We start from the raw sequence: 19,184 nt of genomic DNA on the forward strand, positions 1-19,184 counted from the left end.
TTGTTGGTAGGATCTAGGATCTAGATGTCATCATAAAATTATTCCATATACTAATGAATGTTTAAAAAAAACTAACGGCACACCTGTATCATTCTTGTGTTTGAATCGCCAACTAATTAAAATCGTAAAGCCGCTATCTTCAATGCAACCAATTGTAGTTTTTCACATGTTAGATCATTTATACTTTAATAAGTTAATAAGTAAGTTTAAGTTCGGTTGTAACCGAAAATTATCTACTCTGGCAATTTAATTATGTAATTGTATTACGATAATACACAATTTGACCCACATATTCTTCATAAAGTCTTCTAGAATAGGGAATATACAATAAAGAATTTGGTTACCAAGCTACATTATATCCAAGATTGTACATTTATTTAATTTTGCTAAGATATCTCACATATTAGCCAATATAAAGTCCACCGGAAATTTGAAAATCCATATATGAGGTATATGGTGGATAGAGGAAGTTTTAATCTGATGTTGTCCATTTTCAGAGGGTCACATTTCTTTAGAATATCTGGGAGATTTTCAGTAAAATACTAGCCACATGTTCGATACCTGGAGCCTTTATTATAGTTCGATTTCGGCAATTTTTATACGGGCTATGCCTCACTAGAAATGCTGTATTTGTACTAAAGTTTGTTCCGATATCTTAACTTGTGCTTAACAAAAAAAAAATGTAATGAACAGAATTTCGTTGAATTTGGTTGAGTTGTTTCAGAGATATGGTTTTTGACCCATAAGTGACGCTTATATCAAATTGTGTGTACAAATTTGAGGTTTCTGTATTTTTCTTACTGAATTAAAGCATCTTTTGAAGTTTTCAACGTAATATTTGTGTAAGAGGTAGGAGTGGTTATAATCCGTTTTTAACCATTTGCATACTGCATAATGAAGTGCCGATTAAATTACTCTAGAAAGTTCTGTTGATATAGCTTTAATAGTTTAGGTATGTACACAAAATCTTGTAAGAGTGGGTCCATGTCCCCTTTCCTAAAATACATACATAATTTCAACCCATTAACGCCCAAATCAAATCTGATGGAAGGATAAATAAGAAGATTAAGAAGTTAAAGGGTTTAGGTATGAAATTGAGCAAAGCACATGCGTTCAATGCAAAGTGTTTTTGAGCACAATTCATAACGCCAGCAGCATTTAGAGTAATGTTGCGTTGGTACTATAATAAGGTAATTTTGATAATATGAACTTGGCTCTTCGTTCACCAAACGGATCTTTAGTTATAGTTATAAGCATACCACACTACACGTCAACTGCACTTGTTGCTTTCTAATAAATACAAAAGGTGCTGCATAAGACCATTTTTGTAACAGGTCTATTTAATAAAGATATCAAATGAAATTTATTTCTAAAATTATTCAGGTCGGTGTGGGAGGGAATCTGTGCTACCGGAGATTATTTCCACCATAAATACAAGCAATTATTTTCAATTCGGTATTTATTTACTTTTACCTTACTTTACTAGGAAAACAAAACATTTACATTATTTATTAATCCTACGTACATATGTATATTCGTACTTGAATTTATAAATATGTATGTTTCATTATAGTGAAATGTAGACTAGAATGCTGAAAAGTTAAGTAATTAAACGAGGTGCATGCAATCCATGAACATTTTCTATTGGCGGGCAGTGCGTTGCGCCTGGGGGTCCCCAGTCATGAAGTCCTCTGGAATTTGCAAGACGATGGGTGAGGCGATGGGCAATACTAAAACCACCGCTACCTTCTAGTTGGGTTAGAACGATAATAACTTGCCTGAATATGAGATAAAATTTGTTGAAATTTGAAATTAAAACTATTTTTCTAAGTATTTACCTTTGCAAAGGCGGTACTGAGTCAACCGTTTTTAATTCACCTCTTGTAGATACAACGTTGTAGCTTTCTTGGCAGTCACATTTAACATGAATCCACTTATTTTCGTGACGATTTTCAACCATTACGACAAGTCCTGCCCATCCCTAGTTATATGAAAAAATAAATATAGTTATATTAACATTATTTTGATTAGATATATATAATTCATTACAAAAGTAAATATTTTAGATTAAATTATACAATGAAGAACCTCAGTACCTCATTCTCCACCAGTAGGGTTGTTGATCGCTGAGGTAGTTCCCAAAACTGCAGAAGATTGTTCGGAAAAGGAAGAAGGAGGGATCCATAGCTACATTCTTAAGGTCTATAAGTCTAAGTATAACTTGATGGGGTACATGCAAACCCAATAGGTCCACCAATACTGCTTTTTATCTGCTAACTAGGGTGATTCATAGAAATTTGAAAATACTTTTTAAGACATTATACAAAACGGTTTGAGCTTAGCAAAGATTTAATATAACCATAATGTAGGACTCAGGATAAACCCCTTGAAAATGGGAAATTGAAATAATAAATTCCATATTAGGTCCAGTAAAAATGAATCCATCATTTCGGTCAAATATGCACCGTTTTGTTCGCTATATTGTCGACATTTTGAGGATGTTTTCATGATGTCACTTTCATAGAGTAGAAAAAGCATATCTTTTCATCGTCATATAGCGTCATTCGATCACACTTATACAATTCGAAATACAAATTCCTAAAGTCATATATTGGAAAAATAATGAATTAATGCGACAGCTTGGGCTTGAAAGGCTCCACAGATTACAGTCGGCCAGAAGCATTCGAAACTGAGCTTGTTACATTGGCACGATTACATGCGCAGCCCTCGCCAGGTTACATTGCAAATATTTATTATCAACATAATTTTATTAATATATGCATTGAAAAATAGGATCGGTATAGGGTTCATTATTTTATATATTTTGTGCTCAAACTCAATCAACATCAGACAGATTTGCAAAATTTATGTGAAATGAGATGCCAACGTCATCAGTAAATTCCCAATGATATACAAAACTAAAATATGTCATTGGCATCTTCTCTGTTTTCTTCGGAGATTTTGAACTACTCGTAAAAATTACTAATTTACTGTTTTAAAGGAAAGTTCGAATAATTTTTTGTGGACAAATCGTATTTATAATATTTATTCAAGCGTCTAAACGTAATCTAATTACCTTTGTTAAATAGTAAGCAGTCATTCCTTCTCTCCCTTCATGACGCTGGCCTTTTGTTAAAGTTAGACTTATTATTGCATCAGCTAGCAAATGTGGCGAAGGCGTGATTTGTTCAACAAGAAGACGTTTAGAACTATGTATGGCTAAAATACACTGGGGATATTGATGAGGTTCTTCGATTCCAGTATGCCAATGATTAAATGCAAGACAAACTAGTAAGTATATATCACGTTCTAGCATTTTATGACAACCCACAAATCCGCGCACCTAATAATGACGTACAATATCAAATAAATATGTAAGAATTCTATGACATTCACAAATGTTCTACCTGCCGTTTGCTATGCTCCACTAGCCGTCCAATCTCTGGTGAAACTGGCGAACGAGTTCGGAATATCACAACACACAAATCTAGTTGTGAACGCTGAGATTTTTCAGAGTTCCGTTGCCCCTCTTGGAATAGTGTAAATTCGGCTTCAGTTGGCTCCAACACTGTGAGCAGAACACATGAAATGGAACACAGTGGTTGTAAAGTATCCTAGAAAAAAATTTACGTATAGATTCAGAGGATAAATTTTATGAAGTTTGTTTCAGTGTACCTTAATTTATCAGACTGATAAATTATGAAAATGAAATGTGTTGTCAAATTTTGGAAAAGAAGATCTATTTAACTTTAGTCAAATTTGGATAAATCTAGACTAGAGCTCTTGGTATTCGACTAACCGAATTAACCGAATAGGGCATTATTCGAATAATAATATTCGGTTTCCACTATTCGGATAGTCGTCAGTCATCGACTATTCGATTAACCGCTCATTTTCGACTATTAGGTTAACCGTACGTTGTCGACTATTCGAATAGTGCAAGTTCATTGATTTTCTTATTTTTATTGAAAAAAGTGCATCATTAAAACTAAGATACAAAAAATAACAATGATTTCACGGGAACCATTAAGTAATCACAAAATAGTTTTTAACCATTTCAACTGGGCGAATGTATTAAATCAGTATTTTTATAAAACGTCTATTTTGATAAAAATAAAGTTAAAAGGTTAACATTTGTTGGTTGCAAGCAGCTTCTACGTGGTGTCAAAATGTTTCCAGCAATGGAGAACGTTTTCTCTGATTCTGATAAAGTGGCTGGAATGCGGATACTTTAAAAAATCAAAGGCTGTTTGGATATCAAACAATTTTTATTTATTAGAATAGTGACAGTTTAACTGTTCGAATAACCGACTAATCGAATAGTAGCAACCGGTTAATATTCCTACGAACGGTTACAAACCGGATATTCGAATAATCGGTTTTCAGGTTAATTGAATAATTTTAAGAGCCCTAATCTAGACCCATACAATTATGTTAATATTTTTTTGTACATATTAATTGTAAGTAAATAGAAATTGGAATGTACCTGCAAACGGACCTCATTCCACCCAGAGCGCACTTTGCAAATATCAATGCAATCGAAGTAGTTTAATACATCTTCAAACGATATCCAGAAAACACCTTCCGATGCCCCGTGTGGCATTAAAATTTCTCTTAAATCTTCGGTCCAAAGTTCAGAGTCGTCGGACCAATCTCCACGCCAGGAGTAATGCCCCCACGGATTACGGAGCTTTAATAAACGGTGCCCTTGAATATCTCTAACATCTAGCACGGAGTACGCATGTCGAGGCCGTAGACCTTTTCGTTGGTATTCGTCCTCATCTACCTTCATATTGCCTCCGCCACAACTAGCACCCATTAAAAATCGTACACAGCGAGAACTTAACAACTGCGCCCAAATTAAATCTTTATCTAATTCGTCTTCACTTGGCATTGGAAGCGAACTTGCTTGCAACGGAATGCTTTCACAAGGTGCTCCCGTCAAGGTGGCCAAACCTTCAATTGCACGTCCAGAAACGAGGGCTTCATAACAACCATGAATTTTTGCTACCGCTTTCTCAATCAAAGGAACCCATAGCTGTTTTCGTTTGGCTTGTGAATAAACAAGGTGTCCGCGTTTGTCGCAAGGCAACAAGTCATCAACCAATACTGTTATCCATTTGCCATCTTTACAAAGGCGTACCTGATAGGCACCTTGTAAACATATTTCCTTTGTCACCAGCACTTCTCGAACGAGGTCTTCGCGTTCTGCCAAAACAGCAAGCGCACTGAGTAACCAGCAATTTCCTAACACACCTTGACATATGTCCGATGGAAGTGGAGTTCTAAACACTGCCCAAGGAGGAAATACTCCGCCTTCACAACTTATTTCATGTGGACGTCTCCATTGCACAACTGGATTGCCATCAGGAATACTATTCGTTGGATTGTAATACAAACTCTTTGGCGCCGGAGGAAATGAATCGTCGACAAAAAGTTCGTTATTATCACTACAGTACTGAATAATATTTTTCCATTTATTAAGGGCCTCCTTTTCCTCATTTTGTCGCAGATTTTCCATAAGTTTGCTTTCTTGTCGAATGTCCAAACTAAATTTGCCACACATTGGTAGTGTCACTTCGCTTAAGTTGCAGACTAAGCCTCGAGGACTAGAACACATGTCGCAAACTACAGAAGCTGAGCAGTTTTCATAAGTGCACGCTGGGCACTGCCACATTTTGGATGCCACAGCATTATGGCTAGTACTTGTACTGATCCCATGTTGACTGTTGCTTTCATTTGATGTTGATGTTGGTGAAACGGATGTTATATTTGAACTCGCGTTTCGAGTTAATATACTGCCACCGGTGCTGTGTCTTTTAGGAATGGCACCTGATGAACTCCGTATTTGTCGAGGGGATGGGCTTCTCGAAACCTTTGTCTGATGTGGCTTTAAATTTACTGTCTTCATCAAAAGGGGTTGTCCGAAAGGCAAATTGCAATTCATCGAGTTTGAAGCAATTGTTTCTGCAAGTAAATCAATCGATCAATCAGATGTTCGAAATTCACATAATTCAAAGAAAAATCAATATAAAAATTGGAACGCTATAAATATTAAGGTTACAATCCGTATTTGTTTTTTTGTTTAACCATTTTCATTAAAATATTTGATATTTGCTAGTTCAATAAGACAAAATTTACCTTCGGTAGCGACTTCATTTAACTGTAGTCTCTTGGGTTCAATAGGTAAAGATCGTACCGATTTACATGCGATACAGACTCCGGTAGAAAGATTGTTTTTAAGAGTACACTTGCTGCAAGTCCAAAATTCCCCTTTGCGTAAGGTCATATCCTCTATTGAACAAATACTTCGTAATTTCGAACCTCCACACACTGCGCAGGCAATTGATGATGGATCGTTAACTAATGTACACTTCTTACATGTCCACTGGCCGTCAAGTCGATCTATTAGTAAAATTTAAAAAATAATACGTTTTAAATTAAATAAGTTTTGCTATTGCTCAGTTTAAAAAGTTCAAAATAATTTTTTAAAGACGAAGATGAATTACATTACTAGGTAGATAGGTATGTAGAAGTGCAGCCCTTCTGGGCTCAATTAGCGCTAGATGCGCCATTTGTTACACTATTATAAGACCTAAGTAATACTGCATAACGTTTCACCTCCACGTTCGAACCATTTTGTGCTCTCTATGAAACTACTTATTTCTGTTATTCTTTTTGAGACCAACCATTCAAGATTTGGTGCCTGATGAATTCCAAGAGTCCTATGTCTGATTTGTGCTATGGCCGGACATTCGGAAAAAAAGTGGAAGACCGTTTCCTTATTGTCTACTAGTTTGCAGGAGCGACATATGTATGTGCTGCCCCATAACCATTTTCAACGCATGTTCTCCAAATGGCCAGTGCCCCTTTATTGTGTTTTAGCTGTATATGCTTTTCCTGGATTAATCTAATAAAGTTTTTATCATATTCAGTCCATAACTGTTTTGTTATTTTGCATTTGTTATTAGCTTTCCATCTGTTTTGAACTATTTGTTTGTAATGTGTGTATATCTCACTCCAGATAGTTTCTAATGGGCATAGTATTTGTTCCGCCTCGGATTTATATAGAGCGGCTCCTGTTTTTGCCAATTCATCTGCTTTTTCATTACCGAAGATGTTCCTGTGACCGGGAACCCATATAATGGACAGGTTGAGTTTTTCTGCTGAGGACAAAAACTTGCTGACTACGTGGGAATTAATCTCCGGAGACGACAAAGCCAGTAATGCTGCTTGGCCGTGTATATATTCACTTTCTGTATCCCCCCATTGTTGTTCAATATATATCCACAGAGCTTCTGTATGCCAAGCACTTCTGGCTGGTTTTGGTAGATGGATAGAGAGCGATATGTCCAGATCTTTGGAATATGTCCCCGTACCTACTCCGCAGTCAATTTTGGACCAAGCGGTATAGATGGAGAATGTATTCTCCTCTATTTCTGGACATCTTCTCCATTCACGTCTAAAGGGTATCCTCACCTGAAAGTCAATATTTAAATCTAACTTTAGGTAGATATAGTCTGATTTATTTAAATTGTTAATGAAATGGTTCAGGATACCGCTATGTCTATAACTTTTTCCGACCACCTAGATCATTTATTCTTATATCAGAAAATGCTGTTTTTCTTATGAAAACGTCGATGGGCAGTTGGTGTAGAAGTACATTAAGTGCGTCAGTCGGACCTGACTTAAGCGCTCCAGTAATCCCTGCACAAGTTGCCCTCTGTAATTCATTCAACTTCTTGATGTCATAATGCTTATTAATTGCTAGAGCTTCATATGTTAGTATTGGTTTGATCACGGCCGTGTATATCCACGTGTCTATATTTGGTTTGAGGTCCCAGTTTCTGCTTATTATTTTTTTGCTGGTATAGTAGGCCACTTATGATTTTTTTTAATTGTTTTCAATATTAATTTTTCAGTTAAGTTTAGTATCCCTCTGCATCCCTAGGTACTTAGCCCTCGAGGACAGGACAGGAGGAATAGCATCAGGTCTGTCTCGCCAGGGTTTACATCTAAGCCATTGCCAGCTGGCCATTGATGTAGCCTTCTTAGGGCCCTTTCCATAATTTCACTGATAGTGGATGGAAAAAGAGCTGTTACCATCAACACTATTTCGTCTGCGTATGCTACTGTTTTCACACCACCTTTGTTGAGCTCATGAAGTATTTCATTTAGCGACACTACCCATAGAAGCGGGGATAGGACACCTCCTTGAGGAGTCCCTTTGCTTACATAACTGGTTCGTGTTTCTGATCCGTTAGTTGCTATGATCATCCTGTTCATAAGCATCGTTTTCACCCAACTGCCAACCATATGGTCTATGCCGGCGTGTGTCAGTGAATCAATTATCGTGCTTAATTCTATATTGTTGAAGGCTCCCTTTTTGTCCAAGAAGGCAGCCATAGTATACTGTTTGTGATGTAGCGAGTTTTCTATTAGTTATTATAGTTTTCCATTAGTCTTTCTAGAACCTTCAACATGAAAGAGGTAAGGCTGATAGGTCTAAAATCTTTTAGCACTATCGTGCGTTCTGCTGCCCGGTTTTGGTAGGAACACTACCTTGATTCATTTCCAGCTCTTTGGTATGTGTGATAGTTGAATACTGGCTTGGTATCGATTTTCTATTGGTTATTTTAGCTTTTGTAGCATTATGGGTATAATCCCATCCGGGCCCACTTCTTTATACGGTAAGAAACTGTTTATAGCATTACATTACTAATTAACATATACTTATGTTTACGGTTGAATCAAAAGAAACAATCGTTTAGTTTCATTGGTTTCAATAGATACCATTAATAAGTATTTTAAAGTCGATTAAAACGAATTAAAAGCAGATAAATATTGGGCCTAATCATTGAATCCGCAGATAATTCGATTTCGATACGATGAAGATTTTCGATTGAAAATGTTCATGCAATCATTGAAATTAAAACTGACCTTTAACTATTGTGAAATTTCTTCCAAAAAATATTTAATTCGCCTGAGGCTCTTTGAGAAAATTCTTTTAAACATCTTTAATTTATTTTTGTTAGTCTGTTTTAGTCCGTCATCAGTAATTATTTACATAAAAACTTCCAAATGATTAATTTCTTTTACATTTCCGCAACTCATTCACCAATGGATATATTACGGCCAATATTTTCGATTTTGCGGATTCAGTCATTTCGTAATTAGCCACATCTATTAGCCGCGGAATGTATTTCTCCAGTCGGTAAGTAAGTTCAATGTGATCGTAAATTTTATTTTCGATACGGTTTCAACGATTCTGACGTAAAATTTTTCGATCGACACGGATTCAATGATTAGACCAATTATGTGTATAATTGATATACTAACCCGGCTGTGTTATTGAGTTTTCAGACTTCGTTACCGTTATTAAACTTGGTTGTTCTATCGTTGGTTGACTACGAACCGATTCACAAATCTCACAGCTATCTGTCCAAATACGATTGTATGCATACGAGCATTTTGAGCATGTCCACGTTCTTCTTGTGTTATTAAGCATATTATTGTCATCATGGAGTCCACATCGATTCGAGGATGCATTCAATCTACAATTGTGAATTAGCTTAAACATGTATATAAATGTCTCTCTTAAAATATAATCATATAGAATCATGCAATTAATATAGAATCAGTTTTGATTTGAAGCGCATCTATATACATATGTATAACTTTATACCAATGCATATCCATAGAACATAAACAAAAATCTGGAAAGATATTAGTATGTAAATTATATATGGTAATTTAAGAAGTACCTCCATGTATAATTTAGTCATTTTTTACATAAATACATATATATAACTATAATTATTTTTTCAAATAAAAATATTGTTTATTGTTTTAGCAGAGTCAAAAACGAAAGCAACGGAAATCGGTAGTGCGCCAAAGGGTCAAGAAACATTTGGGTTATCGTTAGGACCAGCATATGTATATATTCCATTTATAGGGAGAAAATTTTATTAAAAAGGCATTTGTACCAAAGAGCTACGCAAGCATATATATCATATTATATCTTATATACTTATATTTTACAGGACCCTAACAATCTTCTAAAAAACTGTATTTTGCATTCGCATAAAACCTTTCATTTATAAAAATTCGTGATTTATTATATGAATTACAAAGATACAGATTTCTCATGTAGTGAATCGTTAGAGTAAAACTGACGTAGGTATTGTCCTTTGTGAGATTTTATGGTAATATAATTTTTTTTTCGTTTATCTGAAATGTGCCATTGATATTCATGAGCATGTTGAATTAACTACACGGCCTATAATAATTATTCCACATTCATTTCTAATTTTCATATTGTCATAAATATTATGGTAATGTTTAGAAACTTTTTTTTTAAATATGTATATAATTTACTCGGTTAAAAAACAGATCAAATATGGTAGGGGTGTTAGATGATTTGGGTTCGATGGGCATGCAAAGAAATGACTAGTATCATGCGTGGACTAATTGCGTGCAGTACATATATTCTGGATGTCGGGGTCCAGAAAGTTATAGTAACTAGCGCTGTCTTCAATCTCTGCTCGCTTTCGGATATCTCTTGTCAAAAAAAAGTTTTGCTTGTAAGATCTGCCATTAACTTATACAGTTTAATTCGAACAAGAGAGTATGCAGATAAATCATTAAACTGCCTGCGAAACTACTTTTAATTCTAAGTTTTGTTTAAAAGTTCACAATGGTAAAAGTAGCTTAAAGGTATAATTGTTTGAATAAATCTATTAAGGGGTAACTTCTTTCCAACGCTTGACCAATCATCGATTAGTGCTTAAGATTCATTCTCTTAATTCATTTTATTATTTTCCATTCAAATGTTTACTAGTTAACTGTTACCCTATACAAAAAGTAACTTTCATAAATTATACATTTTAAAATTGCGGTATTGTTAATTAAATATACTAAAAATACGCTAAATTTTGATTGAAATAAGTTACAAGATAAACAATAATATTTCATCTTTTTCTATTTCTATTTTGAGGTATACGAATATATATGTACAGATGCATAAGAGTTGACATTTTAGGTGTGCATTAAATTTTAATAACATACGCATGCTTCTTGATCTTAAGCTAAAAAATTAAAGCATACATTTTTGATTCACTGGTTTTCCGAGGGCCTTTCCACACCTTTGCATATATTGAGTGTTCAGCATTAACATCCACTTTCTGATCTGAAGTTATAGAGTTAGCGCTTATGTTGACTGTATCGATGTCTGCATAATCGCTATGCGAAACATTTTCATTTGCAATCATTTTTACCGCTATATCAGTGTAAGTGTCAAGTACTTCTTTACATTTTGTTTTGCTGTAGATTTTCGGTAAAATAGTAAGTTTTTCTGTTTTAAGGTTGGTTGCATTGGGTAAAAAATCCTGTTCCACGGCGTTTTCTGATGAAATATTTTGTTTCTTAATTTTTTTACTTTTATTAACAATAGCATATATAGGTTGATTACATTCATTCACTTTCACATTTCCATCGTTAATATTTATTGAACGATTTGTGTTGTTTTTATAAATTGGTTGTGGTTCTTTAAATTTCTCATCTTTTAAATTTGCATAGCTACTTTGAAGATATTCCGTTTTGAAAATTCGATTAGCTTCGATAAAGTCGATAGTTCTTTCTGCATTGTTTATTGAATTTCGTTTTTGATCCTTTGGCAAAGAATTTGTTGTTTGTGGGGCCCAATCATTGACTGCTATTAAAACGCTGGAGCTTGGCAAAATAAAAATGCTTTTATCTTGCTCTACTTTATTGCCTTTAGCAAGTGTTGTTATTGTAAAATTGCCCATTGGCTCACGACAGTAATTATTGGTGGATGTAGCTTCAGTGCTGTTTCCTCCTGGACAAGCCGCATGAGTATTGAACAAAAATATAGTTTTGTTCAAATTATTATTTTAAACTTATCTAATAATAATATAATATGAATTAAATAAAGTATTTCCTAATTAAATTTACTCTTTAAAAATAAATTAAAAATTATTTATTTGCCATACTTGTAACATTTCAAAAACAAAAGAATTCGAAATAATTTAAACATTATAATACAGTTAATCTCCTTTTTACACGGTTTTTTTTGCACGGTTTTTTTTACACGGTGTTTTTGAACACTTCCCAGATACCATTTTTACACGGTTTTACTTTTTTTACACGGATTTTTTATTTTCATTGTATACTTTTTTGCAATAAAATCAAAATTCCATACGTCAATACGTCACAAATCCATTGCTGTTAATAGAATTTAATAAATTCTAAATTAGGTTTAAACTAAAAAATACAAATTTTAGATTCGAAAGCCATTGAAAAAGTTGCAACAATTTCAATACGTAAACAAATAAATGAAGCTGTATGAAGAAGTAAGAAAAAAGAAGACACAGCGATTAATGACGGAACTTTGAAATGTATTATTTTTTACCATTCCCAGAATAGTTGTTGTTTGTTCCTTCTAACAGTAATATGTACATACATTTGTATAATACCAGAAAAGTCTATAACAACAACAACAGTGTAAATTTTCACTGTACGAATAGATAGATTTTCATGTAAAATTAGATCTTTTTTTCACGTTTTCTATTTTTTGCACGATTTTTTTCTTAAATTGGTCCCAATAGTGAGTTTTATATAAAAATTTGATTTTTTTTGCACGGTTTTTTTTACACGAGTAATTTACTGTCCCAGTTAACCGTGCAAAAAGGAGATCAACTGTAATAAACCTAACCGTATTACCCTCCTACCGCTGCAAGTATTCTGCAAGTCGTGGTATCAAAAATATTCTCTATCTCTATTTAGCTTAAAAGATTTAGAACTAAATTTTAATCAACCGTTAGAATAATAGGTTGTGGGAGACATAAAACCATCAATGATCATCTTTGTATATCCCGTTATTTACAAAGAACAACGTTGTTATTGGGAATCAGGTGTATGAGACTAAACGTAATACATATGTATGTACTATATGTCATATTCTAGTACTATGTAAAAAAAATTAAGGAAATACATACTATAAAAAACTATATTATAAAAAACTATATATAAAAAAAGATTAACTAATTTCAAAAAGTAATGCATTTAGAGATCCAGCCCTAATGTCAATATGCGGGTAAAAAAAGGTGTCAACAAAAGCTCTCAGGCATGTTCTGGAAATCGCGCGATTTCAATTCGGATCCGAAATTACAATTCGTACGTTTTTTTAAGTGTTCTGCAATTCGTCCGATTTCATTTGATTTTCAATACGAAACACCTGATTACTGTGTGACAATTTGGCAAAACAATTAAAAGAGAATTTGTTGGTTCAAAATTTTAAATAATTTGTAATTAAATGTTTTTTATGGTCATTTATTTGTTGTGAACGATATTATCAAGGTAGAATCGAAAGGCGGCATTTGAGAGACTATTCCCTGTTTGCACCTAATTCCACGTGAGTTTTGCTAAAACGTTTCTACTTGGCGACTGGAGATGATTTCTTTTTGTCTCGTTAAGTAAGCATACATTTCTAGAAATACTCAACGATACCTTTTGGAAGAGAAACGTCCATACCTAATTTAATAAAATAAATGTCTTACGTTATTCGCTGAAGGTTCTTATCAACGTTCAGTTATGGGTAGAAGCACAATATCCAAAATTTTATCCGAAGTGATTAATGTTTTAGAAAATATTCAGGGTTGTTGTGGAATCTGATAGTTTTCGGAATCAGAATTCAAACCGACAAAAAATCTGGTTCGTGTCATGAATTCTAATATTATTGGTTTGAATAAGAAATTTTATTGGTTTTAGGTGTCATGGAAACCAATTTTATCGGATTAACTATTATCAGAAACAAACCAAAAGTTTCAGGGGAGTCAGATTTGAGATAATTGACGTAATTCAGATTAGATCATGGAAATATCTAACTTTTTACATCAAAGTTAAACAATATACTTATTATGAACATTTATATATGAACATTTTTATATAAGTATAAATACCACTTTTGACTTCCGTTGAGCATAAATCAAATTACTGAGATTAAATAAAAGAAAAGCTGAAATAATTTCTCATTTTAATTCTATTTTACGGGATTAAAGAATATTTTGAAGTAATTATTTGTTTAAAATTCCAGAAAATTTGTCTTGTTAATTTTGTCCCTTGAATAAATAGTGACACAGCTGATTCGAATATTGGTTTGGTTATCTTCGAAAAGGTGAAAATCCAATCAGATTCTGTGACACCAATGAAAAGCAGAATTGGTTTGCCATTCTGACATTCCCCAAATCTGTCTTGGATTTCACAACACCCCTGATTTTGTATTCGAAGTGGATTAAGCTTCAAATGTCTGAAGTGGATTCTAGAAAAGCAAAACTTCATTTTGTGAAAAAATTTTGCATACCAGGAGTTATAGGATCATTGATGGCACTCATGCAGCTGCGGGAAAACGATTTGTAAACGAACAACTTTTTTTAAACAGAAAATATTTTTTTCGACATAAATGCGATGTTTCTATCAGTTCGTTCTTCCACCGATTCACTAACTTTCTACCCAAAAACTTCAGGAATCTTAAATGCCCTCAATGGCCGCGAAAGTTTCGCAAATCCTGGCAAAACATTCTTTGGTAAATATATTCTTATGGATACAATAATATTATTTTATTTTTGTTTATTAAATACGTACATTGTAATTAATGTTTTTTAAACGTTGATTTAGATTCAAAATTGCTATCGTTTATTTTGCCGAATATGAAATCGGAAATTTTATAACGATTTGCAGAACAGGGCGATAAAACGATTTGGTGATATTTGAAAAAAAAAAAACAAAAACCGAACGATATTTGCAGAACAAATCAAACAATTTGAAGATCGAAAATACGAAAATATTGCCCGAAAACATCCCTATCTATGTTTGATTTAAGGACAATTATGTTACAGAATTCCACTACTGAATCATAACAGGTGATACTCATACCACTGTAATAAGATGTTTATGCAATGAATAAAAAGAACATTTTGCCATCAATTACGTTATCTCACCCATTATTAATTTGTTATTATTACTTTCAAAGCTAAATTTGGATAGAAACGAATATTTGAACATAAATTTTTGGTTAAATTATGATAATATGAGCGTAAACAATTATAACAAATATCTCACCGGGTATATCACTTGTCTTTTTGTCGCATTTTAGCATAAATGTGTCCGGAAGGTTAAAAATGTCTTTACAATTATTTACGAAGCAAATATGACAACTTCGACAAGAGATTGACTTGTCTGTGGTGAGACTCTGGGTTCTACGTAAGCAAATAGGGCGTGTGAACCCCTTTTTCTTTTTACTATTTGTCGGTATTGATTGTTTTGCGCTGCCTTGTTTGTAATAGCTGTGCCCACGATTTAAAATTGTATCTTTATATATAGGCGCCAAATAGCTGACTGTGTCACAAATAATGCAATGCCATGTAACGGAACTATTTTCAGTTTCACAGTTATTACAAACCCATCGCCGGTTCAACGATGGATTAGAAAAGTGATGAAATAACTCGATGGAGGTTTTAACGTACTTCCGCGTATCTTCGCAGTCTATACAATTTGATGGCAAATTTTTATTGTTGCGTTGGGGCCTTCGTAGACAGCCTCTGAGCATAGACTTATAAACCCGTTTATGCTCATTTCTGAAAATCGAATTATAAATTATATAACAATTATTTAAGCAACCTCTAATTTAAAAACATTTAAAATGAATTAAAATATATTTTATAAGTTTTTTAATACATACAAATGATATCAGAAATACATAATAGATAGGAGAAGAAAAAAAATGTATTAGCAAACATATAATATCTTTCAATAACAATTAAATCATTTTACCATTTATTTTTCAATAAATATTTTTTAATTAAACATTATTATGCATGGTATTACATTTTGGTATTATTTACAAAACATGTTTATCTTTATGGGACTTTTATAATATATATACACATGTACATATGTATATGTTCATATACATATATACCAAATGAAACGAAATATTAAAGCAAGTTTTCAGACCTATTTATGTTAGAATTATTTATTGTACTTTAAAATTTGAATACTAGTGAAATCATTGAAAATTAAAAGAAAATAGTGTACGTTAGTGGAGTATGTCTCAAAAGTATTTCAATTCGATTAGAAGTATAATTTTGCTCAAAGTGTTGTTGTTATTAGAGGGATGTTGAAGAGTTAATTTTCATAGGATTCATCTAATGGATGTTCAGAAAACAAGCTGTTTCAACGTGGTCGGACCATAGGCAGAAAAGTGTTGCATGAGTGAATGGTGCATTGCATTCAAAGAGGTGGTTATAGTTGTTGTTGTTGAAAAAGTTCCCCAAATAATTAATGTTATTTTTTTTATTAAAAAGTTCTATATAATGGCGTGTAGGGAATACAAATTTATTCCCTGTTGGTTAGTGGTTTCGTTGATGGATAAATTATTGTCAACAGGTGTTTTAAATATATGTTTTATATTTGTTGTTGCTAAATTAGATTTAATTCAAGATTGACTGAAATCACATAGCTACTTTAGTCGGTTTAATGTAGATTCTATGTGATTTGAAATGTTTTTTGTTTGGTGAGTATTAAGCTTTGAACTTATTTTATATTATATGCCATAATTATAAATATATACATATTCAAAATAATTAACATCTATATTAAAAATGTTGGTCTAGTATAAATAAAAACATAAATTATGTGTGTAAACATATGTTTGTTGTATTTCTGTTGCCTTTGTTATTTTATTTTTGTTATAAATAATGTTATTGCACATTCATTAAATATTATAGCAATTTTGTCAAATAATGTTTTAATTATGTAAGTACGAAGGTATATACATATATTAAAGACAGGATATTTACATATCGTTGTAGCTTTTTGTTCACTACCTCCGATGTTATATTATATTGCTGAATAATCAATAAAATGTGTCAGAAAGAGGTTTACTTAATTGATTTTTAACAATGATTATAATCATGACCATAGACAAATAAACATTAACCTACTTGGTTATAATTTCATCCTCTTCCGATGAGACATTGTAAGATGGGTCAGAGGCGGAAAGAGATCTTGAGGCAATATGAGTTTCTGACCCTTCAGCATTATACAGATCTTTCGCTTCGTTCGAAATCAAAATTTCACTTTTTTGCTCACGCTTATTGCTTTCTGCGGTATTTGTACTTGTCGACAAAATTCTCTGCATTGTACCACAGTTTATACATTTTTTAGGGTCGATACTATTACAAATCTCACATTTCCATTGCAAAACAGAAGCTATAGTGCCCATTTTTTAATGGTTAACACAATTCTTACTCACAATTATCATTACAATTTCACTTTTCTATAAACCAATTCAATTATAACACAATAAATACTTTTGTTTTTAATATAAACATTCAAACACATAAATGGTTTTAATAAAAATAACAATCTTATTTATTCATTCCCAAGATACTTATACAAAAGGGTAGCGATGTGCAACCTGATTCATTCTTTAAAGAACAGCACAGGGCGATCACAATTTATTAATTAATATTTGCTTGTATGAACTGTTTCAGAAAATCTATTTTGTAAGAATGAAAATAATATCCCCTCTCTTCGTCGCCCCCTCTCCGATAAACTAAGAATTGCCGCAACAGATGTTGACATGCCTGAAACAGCTCATTTCAAGAGAGGAGAAATTCTCTTCTCTTCGTCGGCCGCTCTCTAATAAACTAAGAATTGCCGCAACAGGAGTTGACACGTCTGAAACAGCTCTAAGTTGATATGCTGAAAGTTGAATTATAGTTGCCATATCCATATCCATATCCATATCCATATAAAACAGCTGATTGAACCACATTTACCGGCAACAATCCCTGCAAGACAGGTACCTGCGAATTCTTCGGTGAAAAGGCAAAGAGTGGTATTAGCACTTGCAATGAAAGTTTCTATGCGATTCTTAAGGGCGAATTGACAAAAGTACCCGAAACTCTTGTGTATGTGTGATCGTTCATCCCTTTTTTGCACATTACATTCATCATTTAGCAATTTATAAATACCTCTTGCACAATTCGGGGAATGACCTTCCTTCTTATTATTATACGTTCTTTGGTTCAGGAGCAATATCAGTACGAAAGTAGCAATCACTGTTCAGTGAACACAGTAGCAATTTTAGTTGCGATTTCGATCATTTTGATGGTACGGTGATTACGAAAGCAGTTAAATGTACCCCAAATTTATTAATTAGTTAATTGTGATTACAAAGCAGGTAAATTTTAGATATTGTTAAAATGAATAAAAATGTAAATGTAAAAAATTAAAAATAAAATGTGGAGTACAAATTATCATAAATTCGTTATTTTTTGTTGCGATCGCAATAGCAATGTAAAATCACAGTGATTTAAAAATAACACTCACTGAAATCATAGTGATTCAATAATATCGCTCATCACTAATACATATGTTCTTATAAGATGAGGTCCATAGCTTTTGCATGTTTTCGCAACTTCGAATAGAAGACGCACAGAAGTTGAAAGTTCTCAAATTCATGCGCTGGGAAGCGTAAACACAGCAACCTTCACATTCTTAAGAATAGCAATCCACATAAAGTTACTTACTATCTTGTCTGTTTTAATTGTTTCTTTCGCTACGCTATTAGTATTTTATGAAATATAATATTTCTTAATTTATTACTAGCTGTAATCGATTAGTCACTTCTCTGCTCGGTATCTTTGGGTGCTGCTTGCTTGTCAAAAATTTTATAAGTGAAAGCAACAACAAGGTTATCCAGTTGAATTCGTGCAAGAGAGTATGCGGATACCTCACTAAAAATTCTATCGCCGCTTGCTGAGTGCTGCCAAATTTTATTTTACACATGTAGACTATTCACAATGGTAAAAACGTCTTAATGAACAAATTTTTGACACAAATGACTATACAAATATATTTTTTTGTTGTTCACAAAAGGGATAAACAATATTTTTGTGCAGATTTAAGTATTTCACCCCCTAAGAAAATGGTGCAACACTATTTCGTATCATTAAGAGGGCATTTTAGCGCAGGCTTGCGACATAAGTCTTGCCTGCCGGTTTGAATTACATAATATATGACAGCTAATAATATATTTATCAAATATTTAATTTAATTTAAAAAGATAAGGGGTGATACAGTTTTAACAAACGATGTAT

At 33.0% G+C, this 19,184-nt stretch overlaps 1 protein-coding gene across 2 annotated transcripts; it reads right to left on the reverse strand.

Annotated features, from left to right (window-relative positions):
- Positions 1-1,441: 1,441 nt before the first annotated feature.
- LOC105215403 (calpain-D) lies at positions 1,442-17,452 on the reverse strand. 2 transcript variants are annotated; one of them, XM_011189299.3, is made up of 10 exons: positions 17,022-17,452; positions 15,139-15,653; positions 11,107-11,857; positions 9,340-9,554; positions 6,142-6,405; positions 4,487-5,967; positions 3,408-3,614; positions 3,077-3,343; positions 1,839-1,981; positions 1,442-1,778 (listed from the first exon to the last, which is right to left on the reverse strand). In XM_011189299.3, the coding sequence occupies exons 1-10, from the start codon at positions 17,300-17,302 to the stop codon at positions 1,601-1,603; spliced, it is 4,302 nt and encodes a 1,433-aa protein (XP_011187601.1). In that variant the 5' UTR covers positions 17,303-17,452; the 3' UTR covers positions 1,442-1,600. The 2 variants fall into 2 exon arrangements, with proteins under 2 accessions (XP_011187601.1, XP_011187602.1); XM_011189300.3 differs by lacking the exons at positions 11,107-11,857; positions 15,139-15,653 and having other exon boundaries at positions 17,022-17,444.
- Positions 17,453-19,184: the final 1,732 nt, after the last annotated feature.

This window comes from Zeugodacus cucurbitae, chromosome 5, assembly GCF_028554725.1.
Source record: "Zeugodacus cucurbitae isolate PBARC_wt_2022May chromosome 5, idZeuCucr1.2, whole genome shotgun sequence".
In the NCBI taxonomy this organism is placed as follows: Eukaryota; Metazoa; Arthropoda; class Insecta; order Diptera; family Tephritidae; genus Zeugodacus; species Zeugodacus cucurbitae.

Bases quoted from the DNA above. Each gene is read 5' to 3' on its own strand.
- LOC105215403 (XM_011189299.3), bottom strand. From the start codon at position 17,302: ATGGGCACTATAGCTTCTGTTTTGCAATGGAAATGTGAGATTTGTAAT. The intron at 9,555-11,106 runs GTATGCTTTAAT...TCACAATTGTAG, and splicing joins AAAACCAGTGAATCAAAAAT to ATTGAATGCATCCTCGAATC. The intron at 3,344-3,407 runs GTAGAACATTTG...CGTCATTATTAG, and splicing joins TGGAGCATAGCAAACGGCAG to GTGCGCGGATTTGTGGGTTG.